At 38.6% G+C, this 15804-nt stretch overlaps 1 protein-coding gene across 2 annotated transcripts in view; it reads right to left on the bottom strand.

Moving 5' to 3' along the window:
• Nucleotides 1-15804, bottom strand: part of LOC309475442 (glypican-1) — a 116867-nt gene that overhangs the window by 83123 nt on the left and 17940 nt on the right. The window contains exons 2-9 of one of the 2 annotated variants that reach the window (XR_014197653.1): nucleotides 12805-12963; nucleotides 10915-11312; nucleotides 8536-8701; nucleotides 8256-8386; nucleotides 7976-8113; nucleotides 7760-7890; nucleotides 6804-6979; nucleotides 5119-5547 (exon numbers count right to left, since the gene is read on the bottom strand). Coding sequence is in view for 1 of the 2 variants with exons in the window: in XM_082138228.1 (XP_081994354.1) it covers nucleotides 5339-5547; nucleotides 6804-6979; nucleotides 7760-7890; nucleotides 7976-8113; nucleotides 8256-8386; nucleotides 8536-8701; nucleotides 10915-11312; nucleotides 12805-12963 (1508 nt within the window). In the remaining variant the exon portion in view is untranslated. Of the gene's footprint in view, nucleotides 1-3853; nucleotides 5548-6803; nucleotides 6980-7759; nucleotides 7891-7975; nucleotides 8114-8255; nucleotides 8387-8535; nucleotides 8702-10914; nucleotides 11313-12804; nucleotides 12964-15804 lie in introns of those variants that run through there. The other variant, XM_082138228.1, reaches the window with a different exon arrangement.

Raw genomic sequence — 15804 nt, 5'->3', positions numbered from 1 at the left:
CAACAACTTACACATAGGGTCCAGTGACCTGATTTGCAAATCGGAAATAGGATGCAGTCTTTTGAGGATGCATCAGTCTGTTGGAGTGAACAGAGGAACAAACATAGAACATATTGTTGAATGTGGCAATTCATCTGAGAAATTACAATAAGAAGTGATAATGATAACTTAAATAACTTGATAGTTCACCCACATTTTTTAAATTATGTCATCACCTGTATTTTTGGATGACCTGTCCCTTAAAGCAGGATATCAAAATGAAACCAAACATTTCTAAAACCACTTACTGGCAGGGACAGAAATGGATCACAATTCAGAGGTGGTTGCCAAGTGGCCACCACATATGAATCAAGAACATGAACATCCTCGCCCTGTTTAAAAAAAAAAAAAAAAAAAAAAAAACACTTTACAAATTAATTAAAAAAACACAAATATCATGTAATTTCATTAACCAGGTTTGTCAATGACACCCATAATACCTTCTCTCCAGCAATGTGGGATAGCTGAGAAAGGCAACAGTTCATCACCTATTGCATGAGGATCTGGAATGTTAGGTCAAAAAATTTGATCACAAGTTACTTCAAATATATTAAAATAAAGTTGTGTAACATATACACTAACGGTTGCCTCCACTTCCTGGTTCAATCCTAAAGACATCAAGTCAGATCTTTTCAACACTGTTTTACCCACTGCACCTATGATCTCATGTGGTGATTGGGTCCCATCCAAAACATGATCAAGCTAAGAAAATAAAACACACTGAAATGTCAAACACTACGTGCTTGAACCCCTAAAAATCAGTACAATTACAATAGGGTTTCAGCACTTCGTGCTTGAACCCCTAATTACAATAGGGTTTCAGCATTTCATGCTTGAACCCCTAATAAGAATGAAAGCTTTTTGCCAGTTATAGCGCCACCTATGGTCCGATCCATGGAACTCTGCATGCTTCTTCACCATGTTATGACACATATGCTCATCAATTTTTGTGAAGTTTTGAGTTTTCCTTTAGGATTTATAGGCTTTTTCGTGTATTTTGCCATGCCCCTTTTATAAATGACCCTATTGTAGCCATCCAAATTCAAAAGTTAAACTTTTTTTTTATAATTATTGATATAGAGAGTCCAGAGAATTGTCCTAGACTGATTTGGTTCCGATCGGGCGAAAAACCTTGGACTAGTTCGCAAAAGTACGTTTTAAACATGTTCGCGAATATTTAATGAACAGTTTGATTGACAGCAATGGTTCTAGAGGCAAAGTTGTTCAGAATGAGGAGATCTATCAAATGATATGCATATTGTGTGGATGAGTGTAACACCACGTGATTACAGAGCCATACAACTCGTTAGCGCCAACTAGTGGCCGATTTCTTTAAAAATTCTTACAGACCTCTAGGGCCATGAGTTGAACATGCCCATTGAGTTTCGTTCCGATCGGCCTCCGTTAACCTGGTCTAATAGGTGCTCAATTTTCCGAGATACGCCAATGTCCTCATAGATACACATGGCACCTTGGACCAAGACACTGCATACCAATTTTCAAGTCAATCGGACTAGAGGTCAGGTGGTTATAGCCCTTTTCATGTTATAGCGCCACCTAGTGTTCAATTAGTAACATTAGCCCATAACTCAATCAACTTTCGTGTATGTTGCATACTATAACTCCATAAAACCTTGTCACTTACCAATTGTACGTATGCTTCACTCCAAACTATTAATCCTTTTGTAAAATGGTGATCAGTAGTACGAAGTTGCCGAGGGACTGTGCTGACAGTTATCCCTAACTCACAGACTGCAGTCTGTATTGAGTGTAGACCTCGAACTACCTCGAACATAGGTTTACGGCTCGCGTCATTACGTAGCGATTGGCCTATCAAGCGAGCCTTCAGCTGATAACGCTAATGTGAATGAGACATACACATGCTTAGTCTTGGGATTCCACAACTTCCTTTGATCATCCTCACGCCTTATTGCTTGTAGCCATTTTGTCCTCCTTTCCGGTTCTGTGTGTTTATTAGGAAGGATGTAGAACTTCCATTCATAATTGGTTTGTTTATAGGCGGTACAGAAAACGACACAGCAACTCTTCGGCATGATTGTCCCGTGTATTTCAATTAGAGCCAAGGCAATGTTTTCCCCCACGGGCTAAATTCACATCACGTGATGGGGCGTTCCCGGGGGCATTCCCAGACCAACTGTCTGTATGTATAGCCATTTTAGTAAAATAGGCTCCTCCCACAACGTTCGTTTTGCACCCCCTAGTGACCATGAATCGAAATTTCACATTTTCTTCGATAATTATTGATCTAGAGACTCCAGAGAATTGTCACTTCGTGACATATTTTACACACATTATGTGACGTGTGCTCTGCACGTATATTATGGGCACAATGAAAGGAGAGAAGCTAAATAAGCCAGAGTTCGACCCGAGCCCGATCTATAAAAAAAAAAATGGCCCGAGCCCGGCCGGAATGGGCTTAGCGTGTCGGGTGCCGACGGGCTTGCAGACCTCTAATTCTGTCCAAACACAGCGCGTCATCTACGTCAGGTGACCTGCAAATGCGCAAAAACTGTTTCCAATGCAGTTTTGCGAAATATTTCTTTTTCGAATTGCCCGAAAAACCACCTCATGCGATAAATGCGAGTTTTTGCGAAATTGACGTGTTTCCATTGGGCGTATTTTCAATTCACAATTTCAATTTGCGCAATTTGAAGGGTAATGGAAACACGGCTAGTTATGTAAAAGTTTTCGGCTTCACATTTACATTTTTTGAAAAGAGAGAGACTACTAGACAAGAACATAGTGTCGGCCCAGATCCGGCCCACATCTGGCACACGTGTAATCCACATCTGGGCAGACACTATGTTTCTATCTGGGGAGGATTTAAAACTTGAGCAAGAATATGACATACATTTTTTTTTTAAATTCAAGGTTATTTATAGAAATTCTTCGAAATGACAGACAACATACATTTTGTTTGAACAACTGTGCATGTTTATTACGTAAAACAGACCAAATTTACAAATTCAAACCTCAAATAAAACGCTAGTCCTGAAATAGTTCAAATGTTCCTTTACACACATCTCTGTCTCTCTCGAATGAGCGTTTGCTCAATCTGTCACATGAAACACATTACGCTTGTGTTTGAGCCCTTCTCAATGTCCATTCATTGAGTCATGCGATAGACTAAGAGTATACAATGTGCTTTTCATTTATACCGGACAACCGAGTACAAAAACGAACCTTCTTGTGACAGAGATGGTACACTACATCATGTACATTCTCAACTGCGTTTACATTCCACAACTTTTTACATTTCGCATCTGACTTGAACCAGGTCCTTGTGGATCCAGCTCTAGTTGTGCATCAAAAAAGGAAGTCATTAGAAACGAATATCAGAAACACAAAGATCGTTTGACACCTTCAAATGCAAAATTTAGGGACTAGATGCTGATATTGTCCAAGACATTTTGTAGGAATGTTTTTTTTGTTTTTTTGTTTTTACATGTTTGTCTAAACCATCGCAAATCTCTCACTTCTGAAACAAATCCTTGGAGTTGTTTTAAAACATCACTGCCACAAGTCTAAATGAATCATATTGCTCTGGAATCGAAGTCGTCAAATTTATTATGAGCTTTTATTAAAAGTGACAGTTGGTATTTTAAAACTGTACATTCTGTAAGTGACTGCTTCCCATTGGCTTTGGCAATAATGCAATTCCATTCAAGGCAAATCAATTAATTCAAGGCTGACACATGCTTCTATTTAACTTGACATCGGTGCTGAAAGTACTCATTACGAATATAAATTTGTGCTGCACTGAGCAATAATACAGCCATAAGTTTCTAAATGCAAGTTAAGGGTTTGCATCGAGGTGAGTGAAACAAATATTTTGCGCATTCTTGTCTTTCGGAAGTTTGTTGTTTTACATTTACAATTTCAGACAAGAGCATCTCAGATCTGGGTCATATTTCACACCAAAAAAGAAATAAAATAAATTGCATTAAAAATAAAGCCTAGTTTTTGAGGTTAAGACTTTTTTGTTGTTGTTGCATTTTGGCATTAATTTAATGTAAATCAAGTACAAGTTCTCACTAAAATGTCATTAATGTAAAGTAATTATTAAAAATCATCCAGTTCAGTCATAATATTTATATATAAAATACACTAACATGATGTATTGCGTGATTTTTTTCAGATCGAGGCAGAATGGGCTAAATTATGAAAATGAAAGTTCTGAAAATAAAACAGATTTTCCTGCAAATCAAAATGAATTCCGATAATTAATCCATAAAACAAAATGAATAAATTAAGTTCAAATTGCATAAATTTCATTTTCTGAGAATATATGTTTAATTATAATGTGTGGGTGAATTTTATTTCACAAATCTAACAAATTAGAAATTCGGCATGTTTTAAGAATGGTTAGATGCTTTAATGGAAAACAGGACAAAAGTACAGATGAGGAAAAATATTAAGAAAAGTTTAAAGAAAAATTATTGTGAAAATAAAATTATGAAAGTAATCATACATTAAATGCAATGAATCTTAATGGTCCTATAAAAAATAGGCTATATTTTCTTTTATGCAACAATTTCTTTTGATGTTGGTGTGAAATAAATGGACATTTTTTGTACATTTTTATGAGTATTGACTCATTATTGCAGCTTTTTAATATACAAAATAATTGTGGACTAAACCAAATGAACAGTTTAAAAAATAAAAACACCATTACATAATTCCTTAGATACTCAGCAATTCTGTATTTCCGTATTATGTCCATGGCAAAGTTCATAAATTTTTTTATCTAAAAGGGGTTTGACTAATGTAGTGCTTTGTAATTATGTCCGTCTGTGAAATATTTAAGACAAAATGGACAGTTGTGCAGTGACGAACTTGCATAACTCAAGCATGGCGAAATAAAACACAAGGTGACTTGGTGACTGTGTGACTTTAAGAACAAAGAACTGTGGGTAAGTCGTGTAGGTGGCTGAGAACCTCGTATTGTAAATCTAAACCGGTATTGTCCCTGTCCAGTTCTTCTTTTTACATTCAAAGGTAAAAAAAAACAAGATGTCAATTGATGCAAAATCTGACATATTACAAAACATAAAAAACACAAAAACAAAATTCCTTTTCCACCTGTTCTCATGGTCATGTTGTATTCCAGAGGAATTAAAATGTCCATTTACTCAAAAGTTTTCTTTTTTTCTTTTGGCAATTTTATTAAGCTCACCTTTTCTCATTTTCGCTATTCGCTTTTTTTTTTTTTTTTTACATTCCTTGTCCTATCCCAAATTTCCTGACCCAGATCCCAAAGTTCGATTTAGCGTCTCCATTATCGCCTGAGCAGTAGACTCGCGAGTAACAGAACCAGTAAGATGACGGAGGGTTGAATCTGGTTTCCGGATCCTTTGACTCTTTTGTTTTCAGGATTATAGGCATAGAGTTTGGGCCTGTCCGTTTTCGGCCCAAATACCGGAGGTCTACCACGGATGCACAGGTGGTCCGCACACATGCCGCTTCCTGAGCCACTGAAATCATCACCTAGAAGCACATTATGGGAAAAACATGATAATTACTCTGGTGCAAAACAGATCACAGAAGTAATGGTCTAATCTAATTAGCATGAAATTGCAGAATACTACGGAAAGACAAAATTGGGCCTCATTCATGTAACAATAATAGAACAAACTGAACTAGTGAATTGAATAAATTCAATTGATGCTGAATGATTTACACAAATTTGTTCTCATGCTCAGGTTGCATGAAGCCCACTGTATGATTATCATTCACAATGCAGTATAGTTAGGGTAACCGGTCCTACTTGACTCGCTCCGAGCAGGATTCAAACCGGCATCTCCGGCATGCGAGTCGGGCGCACTAACAAGGATGCTAAAGACCTCAGTCTCCAGCGTCAGTCGCTAGTGAGGCCAGGGGAGTGTGGTTTTACTCTCACATCTCTTACTAGCTTGCCTCCAATACCTTCACCCCTTAAAGGGATACTCCACTTTTTTGGGAAATAGGGTCATTTTACAACTCCCCCAGAGTTAAACAGTTGAGTTTTACTGTTTTCGAATCCATTCAGCCGAACTCCGGGTCTGGCGGTACCACTTTTAGCATAGCTTAGCATAGATCATTGAATCGGACAAGACCATTAGCATCTCTCTCAAAAAAATGACCAAAGAGTTTCGATATTTTTCCTATTTAAAACTTGACTCTTCTGTAGTTACATCGTGTACTAAGACCGACAGAAAATGAAAAGTTGCGATTTTCTAGGCTGATATGGCTAGGAACTATACTCTCATTCCTGCGTAATAATCAAGAAACTTTGCTGCCGTACCATGAGCCCAGAAGGCGTAATGATATGACGCAGCGATATCAGCCATAGCCATATCAGCCTAGAAAATCGCATCTTTTCATTTTCCGTCGGTCTTAGTACACGATGTAACTACAGAAGAGTCAAGTTTTAAATAGGAAAAATATCGAAACTCTTTGGTTATTTTTTTGAGAGAGATGCTAATGGTCTTGTCCGATGAAATGAGCCTATTTCCAAAAAAAGTGGAGTATCCCTTTAACCCTCACTCCCATCCGGGTCACGGCACCAAATTTAACCACTTCGGTTCTACTCACCCTGCTCCCAGTGGGATTCAAACCGGCGATCCAGCATGGGAGGCGGGCGTGCTAACAAGGACGCTTAAGATCGCAGCCTCTAGCGTCAGTCGCTAGTGCATCTCATGAGGCCAGGTGAGTGATGTTTACACAGCTCTAATTTGAGCACTTTAGCATGTTTAGCTACATACTTGTGTCTTGGAAATCCACGTCGTTGCCGCTGAGGGCATTTTTCAGGCGGTTAGACATGATCTTCAGCAGCATGATCTGTTGACGTATAGTCCTGTCAGGCTTGGTGATGTCGATCTCCACCTCTGGGTTATTAATCTGATTGGCCAGCCCATCACCCATGACCTCTGGGAGGTAACTGCAGAAAAATCAATTTTCCAGAACCATTTCAGTCACGCACATTAATGTTAATGGCTTTTGTATTACATTTTTGACTATTTATGGTCTTAAACTGAAAAAAAAAAACAGTTTTGCACATCAGTAATACAAACTAGATTACGACGTGTCATGCTAGTGTGGCTCTTGAGTGAGCAAAACCTGCTGCTATAATATTAAGTGGTTTTTGGTGCACTTATTTTAGCGTTCTGATTTTAGCATGTCGCTAAAGAGTTTGAGTATGGACCGTAATTATGACTAATAGTAATAGGGATGCTTGCGTTTGCAAACACCACTAATCACATACCAGTATGCATTAATTACCCTCAGGAGATTGCAAATTTGGTTATACAAAGCTAATAGGTATTAGTGATGACTAAAAATAAAGCTTGTTTGGCTGTACTTACTTAAATCTTCTCAAATGAACGCACATCTAAACCGCATCCAGTGATTAATCACTTCTGATGACTTTGGGCAATGGGAGTTCAGTTCTGTGGCAGTGATAGCTAAACAATCAATTTAACGACTTTGGCCGCAAAAAGAGGGAGGGATGCAGTCAATCCAGCACTGACCATGAGTAACGATCTATAAATTCATAATGTGCGATCATCCTAATAGTCATCCATCAAAATCCTGCACATCTCTTTAGGCTTGAGAAGCATGCAAATTGATTGAATATACAGTATAAAACTCCAAATTACATGTACTGACCAGCTGAATGAACACCTCTCTTTGAAGAATGAGAAGATTTTAGATATAATACCTGGCTTTGGTGATGCCGTTCCAGCATTTATCAGCGCCGGTTGTGGATGCCGTTTTACCGCTGCACAGAGCCGAAGGGAGTTGGATCCAGTAAAATTGCATTTCCTTGAGTTTGCTGGACACGTCTGTGACCTGGGAATTACACACACACTTAAATAACATTGTATAAATCTCATAAAAGTTGGCCAGAAATGTATGCTGCCACACATACACACACCTGCACCTCCAGTCTGGCTGCAGATTTGGGGCTGGGTTTGTATTCCAGGGCAGTAACTGTACTTCCTTTCTTCTTTGGCTCCTCAGATATTGAGCTTGGTGTGCCTTCCTCACCACGATCCCCACAAGTCTTGAAAACCTGAAACGCAACACAAACTAACGTGTATATTTGTACAAATGGCCCTTACCTGATCAATAAATCTTAAACTCATACCTCAAGTGCATTCAATCTAACCCACTCACACAAATTTAAAATAGATGCTTAATTCCAATGTCCTAACCTTGCTGGTATAGATCTCCATGTTCTCCTGCATGGCGAGAACTGCCTCTGAGATTCGCACGGGAATTGAATAGATCACCGTGTCCATACTGGGCTCGGCACCAAAACTGGAGGCCACCTGTAGCATGGTTTCTGATTGATTGAAAACAACAGAATGTGTGGACAAATTAACAGTGTCAAGACAGTTTTCTGTCTCGAGCTACCCAGTGTGATGCAACAAAAATAGAAATCAAGCAATCAACAAAAGAGTAAGAGTTAATGTGGTATAATCTCTGCTTTACCTATAAGGCTCTGCCACTCAGTGTCTAGATCTGCCTGATTAGCCAGGCAGCCCTTCATGACGTTCTTGCAGTAGTTGACGCAAGGTTTGACCGATCCCAGACCTCGGCAATGAGGACAGTACACAAGCTTCATAATGGCACTATTGCACTCTGTGCTCAGAGGAACCTATGGGAAAAGTTGGCATTAGTTGCCATATACTTTAAAAAAAAAAATTTTTAAGAACAACATTCGGTTGAAGCCTTGGTTGTTAATCAATGAACTAACAACACTGTGAGCAAGGCAATTAACCCAGTATTGCTTCGGGGGAACTGTTCCCATAATAAAAGCATGCAAGTCCTTTTAGTATCAGCTAAACAAGTTTGTTATTAGTAAATTGCACATGAACACTGGCATATGTTATCACTTGCTGTGAGGACGCTTGATTTCCTGAATGTTACAGTACCTGCTTATTACCTGCATGTGGATTCAAGTCATCTACTATTTTGCAAGAAAAACTTAAAAGTAATTTTTAAGTCTTTTGGGAAAGCCAAGTGTGGAAGGCAGAGTAATCATGCTGTATATTAGCCGAAGGCAACTTCAGTTGAATCATTTTATGACAACCATGTGTGAACCTGCCTCGCATGCTACTGATGCAAATGCAAAAACAGCTATGACTAAACATAGACATTTAAGCCATTTAAACAATCCATCTAAATGTGCCATGAAATGGATCCAGCTTTTACATATGACAACATAAAATAACTTAAAGCCATTTCCAGAAGACATTCAATATTGCGAACTGATATATTTCCAACATCAGCAAAAATTTAGGTCTGCTTAGCAGGAATCTCCCGAGAGTTTGGCACCAGGAGACTAAATCCAATTCTGTGAGAAATCCCTTAAAGAACAGAGTGGTACCATTGCGCCCTACATTCATTTGTCAAAGCAGCAGGGAGTTCTAGGGAAGGCTAGGGTAGCCACTAAGGACTTGGACTAAATTTCCTTGTGTTGGTTTGAGGCAAACATCTTCGGGAATGCTGCAGTGTAGCCATTTGTCCTGATGTCATGGATCCAATATTGATTAATTTGGGAGTATCTATTGATTGACATTCTAGGCAACTAGGTTCTGCCCTCTTTAAGTGAAACCAGACCACCTACTGAGGGTATGGCATTCAAATGTATCAATTTTTTTTCTTCAGTTTTGCAGCACATTAAATCAAAGAACGACATATATGAGTTTAAGCCACATATAAAAGAGTCTTCAGTGTCCTTGGACTATCTCAATTCTACAGTGTTACACCATGGAACAATGATTCACTGAAGATTTTTTCCCCTTGCCGTAGAACTCTAATGTCAAATACACCTGTCTCTAGGAGAATACACACTTCTTTTCCAAGGCAACACCCTAACCGCAGAACTGAAGGATAATTATAATCAAATCTGAGGCAAAGGTCTTAAAAAAAATACCAGTCATGACACATTAAATATACCTTGAAGCACTGTGATCTTTGTCATTATGAATGTGAGAAAATTTGAAACAACTGTGCATCTGCAAAGAATTGAACTTCCTCCAGAACTGGGTGTCTGGACAAGAAGAGTTTGGCAACACTAAAGAGTTATATTTCAATACAAAATAGATGGGAGAAACTATCATGAGGCAACAATAGCACTTCAAGAACAGAAACACAAATCTGGCTCGAAAGGAATGTGGAAGATGGAAGTCTTTGTTATCACTTCTTTGTTGGTATTTGCCCAAAAGGCATGTCAAAGACTCAATGACTTGGAGGAGAATCCCTGGTCTGATAAGACCTTAACTGAACTATAAGACTTTGATGTGAAGTGCTATATTTGGTGCAAACCTACCCCAAGAAGTCACACTGGAATACTCATTTGGAAATATCAATGACAGTAAGATTTCTGGAGCAAAATATGATATGGTTTGCAAGAGCATTGAGAATGATTGGTAGACGGCTCATCTTTCTACAGAACAAAGATGTAAAAGACATTTGGTGGGCCTTACAAATCAAGAAAATTAGACCTCAATTCAGTTGAGCACTATTGAATTTACTCAACGTTTTTTGCTCACAAATGGCTTTACCAAAAAGCAAATCTTCCAGCTTCAAAGATGTTAAATGCTGGTAGGGACTTGAAATACTGCAAAAGGTGGTCTTACCAAGTGTAAACTCTGTTTTTTTTAAGTTTTTTTTTTAAACTTATTTAGTAGAACGTTTGTTTTTAACTTTCATGCATGAATGCCGCCTGTCACCCTGGAGAACCCTGGGATTAATTACTTTGCTCGAGGGCAGTATGGTCTTGAGGGGATCAAACGAGCAACCTTCTGGTTAACAGCCCTGAGCCTACATCACACCACCCTACAAAAGAAAAACAATCCACTATACCTGAGAGACCTTCCGTACAATCTCTCCAGCCACATTAAGGCCCTGGACAAATGCCCGAGCAGCGATGAATGCCCGCACCAGCTTGGCCTTCAGTTCACGTGGGGCATCTCCAAAAGGACGAAGGGTCTCTGTCTGCTTGGAGGCACACTCCAGGAAGTCATCAGAGAGCAGCGAGGCGGTCTCAGGGTCAGATGCCTTCAAAAGGCGCTCCAGGAGCTTCATCCAGAACTCGTCCAAGATCTCCTCAAGGTTCAGGGCGGCACCACTGTAATATCGACGCAGGTCGGCGTAGAGGTCACGGAACACTCCTGCATTAGGTCGGTACAACTCCCCCAGAGCGGCCACAAACGCCTCCTCCAACCACCGTTCAGAGCCATTTAGAAGTTCCAGAAAGTATGCTGCAATGACATAAAGGAAGTCACTTATAATAGAGTGAAACTAATAAAGAAATCACATGCAATTGAGTCCACTGACTACTGTTTACCAATATTGCTGCAGATTTCAGTACAACAACATTGAAGCACGCTGACTACTGAATATTTTACATAGCTTTTAATATAACTTACAAACAATATTCATTCAAAGCTGCAGTCTGTAACTTTTTTTGTGTTCAAAATTGACAAATGTGTATAATAAGCGAGTACATCATGAATCCATTTTCCAAACCGTGTTTTTGTCTTATCCTTAATCACTACGGTACACCAATAATAAGTGTTTATATTCAGACTATTTTAGACCTGTCGGGTCGTACCGCTGCGGAGTAGCCCAGTACCTGCGAGAGAAGTAGCTCTGGCTACGTTCTTCTGCAAGACGAATGCAGTTCTATTTATTTACATTGCAGATTTAATAATATTAATTATTTTATGTGATTCATATTTTCACCATGTATGGTATAAAAGGTAAATATAAAAAATAAATTCATATTTATTATTTTTTTATTTGGTTTGATTGTAGTGTTTATTCGATGAAAATAGAAATGTAAAGTATTTAAGTAAAAAAAAAAAAAAAAAAAAAAAAAAAAAACTTTCTTGAACAAGTGCATGTTTTGCCTGTTAGTGGGATTTATAAGATGAAATACACACACAAAAAGTCATTAATATCAATAACATGTACTATATGTTCAACATTCAGGTAACTTAATAATTACCATTCTTGCATTAATAATTAATATAACTGTTTTATATATATATATATATATATATATATATATATGTATATATATATATATACATATATATATGTATATGTATATGTATATGCGCGTATGATTGCTGCATTCTCATTCTATGGGATGCAGGAAGTTTCTGATTTGGGTCATGAAACTGAACAGCTACATCTAAATATCTTTATCATTATCGGCGTCACAACAGTTTATCAAGCTTAAATGGCGCACTGCTGTAAAAGACTATAAAAACCCACTGTAATTGCCCTCCGAGGACCACTCGGTGTGAAAGCATATGAACTTCAGAGTTTTCCTTTTATCTAGGCTTACAATGACACAAACCAGGAGAGAATTTGGGCTTCAAAGTACTGCAACTGTTTAACCCTTCACATTCGTTAACCCCCGCAGATGGATAAATGAAAAATGTTAACTAAAAGCAGATGAAGTTTCATAAACTACTGCTCTGGAAAAGAAAGCTGTCCGTGACAGTACAAGTACACTGTAAAACCTCTAAATCTCATTTCCTTTGCGAGTTGCTGCAGTCGCAACTCTGTTCTTCCTCAGCTTTACACTGTGGGTGGAGAAATGACACCTTAAACATTTGGATTATTTGAAAATCATTTTGCTAACATAGCCGCCCATACAGTGGAAAAACTGAGCAGACGTGTTAGCAGCTGCAAACACAACGACCAACTGTAAGACTGAGTACATTTGAGTAGTGGACTCACTGTCAAAGGTCCTGTACTGAGCATTTAGCGAGGCTTGAATGGAGCGTCCTGCTTCCCTCACCAGGCCTTCGAACTCTCGGCGGCTTAGATTCGACAGCGTCTCCTCCATCGCACTGGTGCAGCAGGTGTAACCTTTCGGGCAGATGCGGAGATGCTCGCCTGCAGATGGAATAGAAAGATAATACGATTTAAGCAGAGGTTTTAACCTAGTTATAGCACCAGAGATGCCAGTTACTCCAATAACATAGCCTATATCAAGCTCCACACGATTTGAAATAAATGTTAAACATGATGTCAAACTTCCACAAAACAAATAAAACAGATATTTAATGTTATATATTAGCTGATTGTATTGGTATCTTGTAGTTTAGCTGTCTACTTACTAAAGGGTAGCTTGACTGTAGTTTAACTATTAGTAGCTTTAGCTTAGCTTGCTAAGTTTTCAAAATAGCTTCATCACTGAACACAGAGCAATGGGTCAATGAGATCCTCTAGAGAGCAAGAGCTTCTTGGACCCGGCTGACAGTTAGCAAACAACTTTCCCATTTAAGCTTGTCTTGGGTCATGACTTAGGGAACTAGAGCGAGAGATGCTATCGCTACCATGCATTTTTTATGCCGTCTGACTGCAGCGAGAGTGAAAAATCACAGAGAAGCACAATTTTATGCATTCACCGTGGTAAGACTGCAGCAGAGGGGCAAAAATATTTGCTTTGCAATATTATGGTCAACATAAAAGAGTTATCCAATCAGATCTCTTGGTGTATCTGCGGTTTAGTAGCAAGAAATGTTATTTGTGCATATGCAGTTTAGCCTAGAGTGCTAGTCTTTTAGGTAATATTTTATTTATAGAAATAAAAAGTATGGTAAGAAGACGTACAGGACCACTCAGATTATTTTACACAAGCCTTTGCCCAAGCATTGTTACTTTTAATCACTGACAATAAATTAATGGTTTTATAATGTGTCTGTCAATGTTGTTATTGTTAACTAAAGCCAAAACATACAAATTATTTTCGTTAATTGAAATAACACTGAAAATTTTTTATATATACAGTCAAACCAAAAATTATATTTAGAAACCAGATGCAATTTTTAATATTTTTTGAGGATAGCAAAATAAAATAAACTGTGACATATTACACCCAAAAAATTCTTCATACAGTGGACTACCAGTAAAAAATTTGGGACCAAAATTTATTCAGACACTTTGACCTGACCATGTTTCGCTTGCGTGTTTTTTCTTTAATTGCTAATACGACCTTTTTCACCGAGGCCTGGTATTAAACGCGCTCAGCTGCATTATATCACATGCACACATGTAATGAGCCTGTTTTTAAATGTGTACGCTTGTACATCAACAAGTGGCGATATCCCGAAATCATATTCAGCGTGTTGCTCTGCATTTTGTGGTGTTAAAGAGCCTTCAGTGTCATTATGCATAAAATCCCAGGCCCTTCATTGCAGTTCGTGAGCAGCACGGGAGTGTGGCCTGTATATCAATGTGTACTGACGAGGGACCGTGAGACACAAGACAGATGAAGCTTTTCTTCCCGCTCTGGCACACAAAGGAAGAGTCTGTGCCGACAATGTGACCGCACAACCATAGATGTATGCACACTTACATTACAGCTGGGATCTTGCTTTGCACATTAACTAAACACATATGAAAAGAAACTAATATAGTGAGAAAGAAAAAACGACCTAAGCACGCTGGATAGATTACGTATCTCACAATGCAACTGCATAGTTTTAGCACAATCCTAAAATGTTTCACATCTATGATCATTGAGAACAAATTCTACACAACTACGCATACGCAAATTAAACAGTGAGGTCTTGTACATTTACGTTCTTGCATTTCTGTGGCATTACCAAACTCCAGTACTCCAGGGGGCGATAGAGTTTTCTTTAAATGTCAGTCCCATTAAACTGGATGATATTAGTCAGAACTATAAACATATCAACAGTTAACTATGGCTGCGTTTAACTCCACTTTTAGACATGAGTACGTCCCCTTCCGGAGAATCCACCATTTTGAAGTGCATTTAACTTCTTCAAGTGGACAAGGGAAGTTTATTTTGACAGACCCTCGATTTTTACAGAGGGAGCGAGTCTACTCAATATGTAAACTTCAGGCAGATCCACAGACCACAATGCAACACGATTGTGACGTCACAGCAGATCACGCTTAAAGGACAAGTTCGGTATTTTACACTTAAAGCCCTGTTTACAGATCGTATCTGATGAAATAGAACGGTTAAGATTAAAATTTGGACACATGCTGCTGTCCCGAGAATTTTAGGTTTATTTCGCTTCCCCCCACCACCCCCACAATGGTTGTCTATATGCACTGGAAGATTCCGTCCTAAAAACACATTAAACTTTCGTTTACAAAGACGTGAAACTCACTGAGTGGTCAGGGGGTGTTCACTGATATGTTCCATCAAAAATCGCTGAAAAAGATGCATTCCAACAGGTTTTATCGTAGTTTTTGTCCAACTCAATTGACTTAATAGGACGTGCTGTGAGACCGCAGCACCTTTACGATATTACTCCGCCGCTTCTTCTTCTGCTTCTTCTGTGTATTCAATGAAATGCCCGTGGTTTGCTTGCAATTGGCAAAGGTGCATTATCGCCACCAACTGGGCTGGAGTGTCTATTATTCAAGCTCTCAACGGAAGAATCACGGGTGTGACGCGTTTGGCAAAATAGGTCCACAAAAGCGAAATAAACCTAAAATTCTCGGGACAGGAGCATGTGTCCAAATTTTAATCTTAACCGTTCTATTTCATCAGATACGATCTGTAAACAGGGCTTTAAGTGTAAAATACCGAACTTGTCCTTTAATTTACCCCTGCCTTACACAACTCTAGGGTATGATATTGGAGTTATTTTGACATTTAACAACATAATACTTGTAACTACCTTTTTTATATTTTCTCTAACAGCCCAAGCATACACACAGGCCTTTAGAATTGTGCGTAAAACAAATTCATTA

The sequence above is a fragment of the Leuciscus leuciscus genome, assembly GCF_965113295.1.
Source record: "Leuciscus leuciscus genome assembly, chromosome: 15".
NCBI classification, from domain to species: Eukaryota; Metazoa; Chordata; class Actinopteri; order Cypriniformes; family Leuciscidae; genus Leuciscus; species Leuciscus leuciscus.
This window is presented reverse-complemented; position numbering and strand designations above follow the sequence as displayed.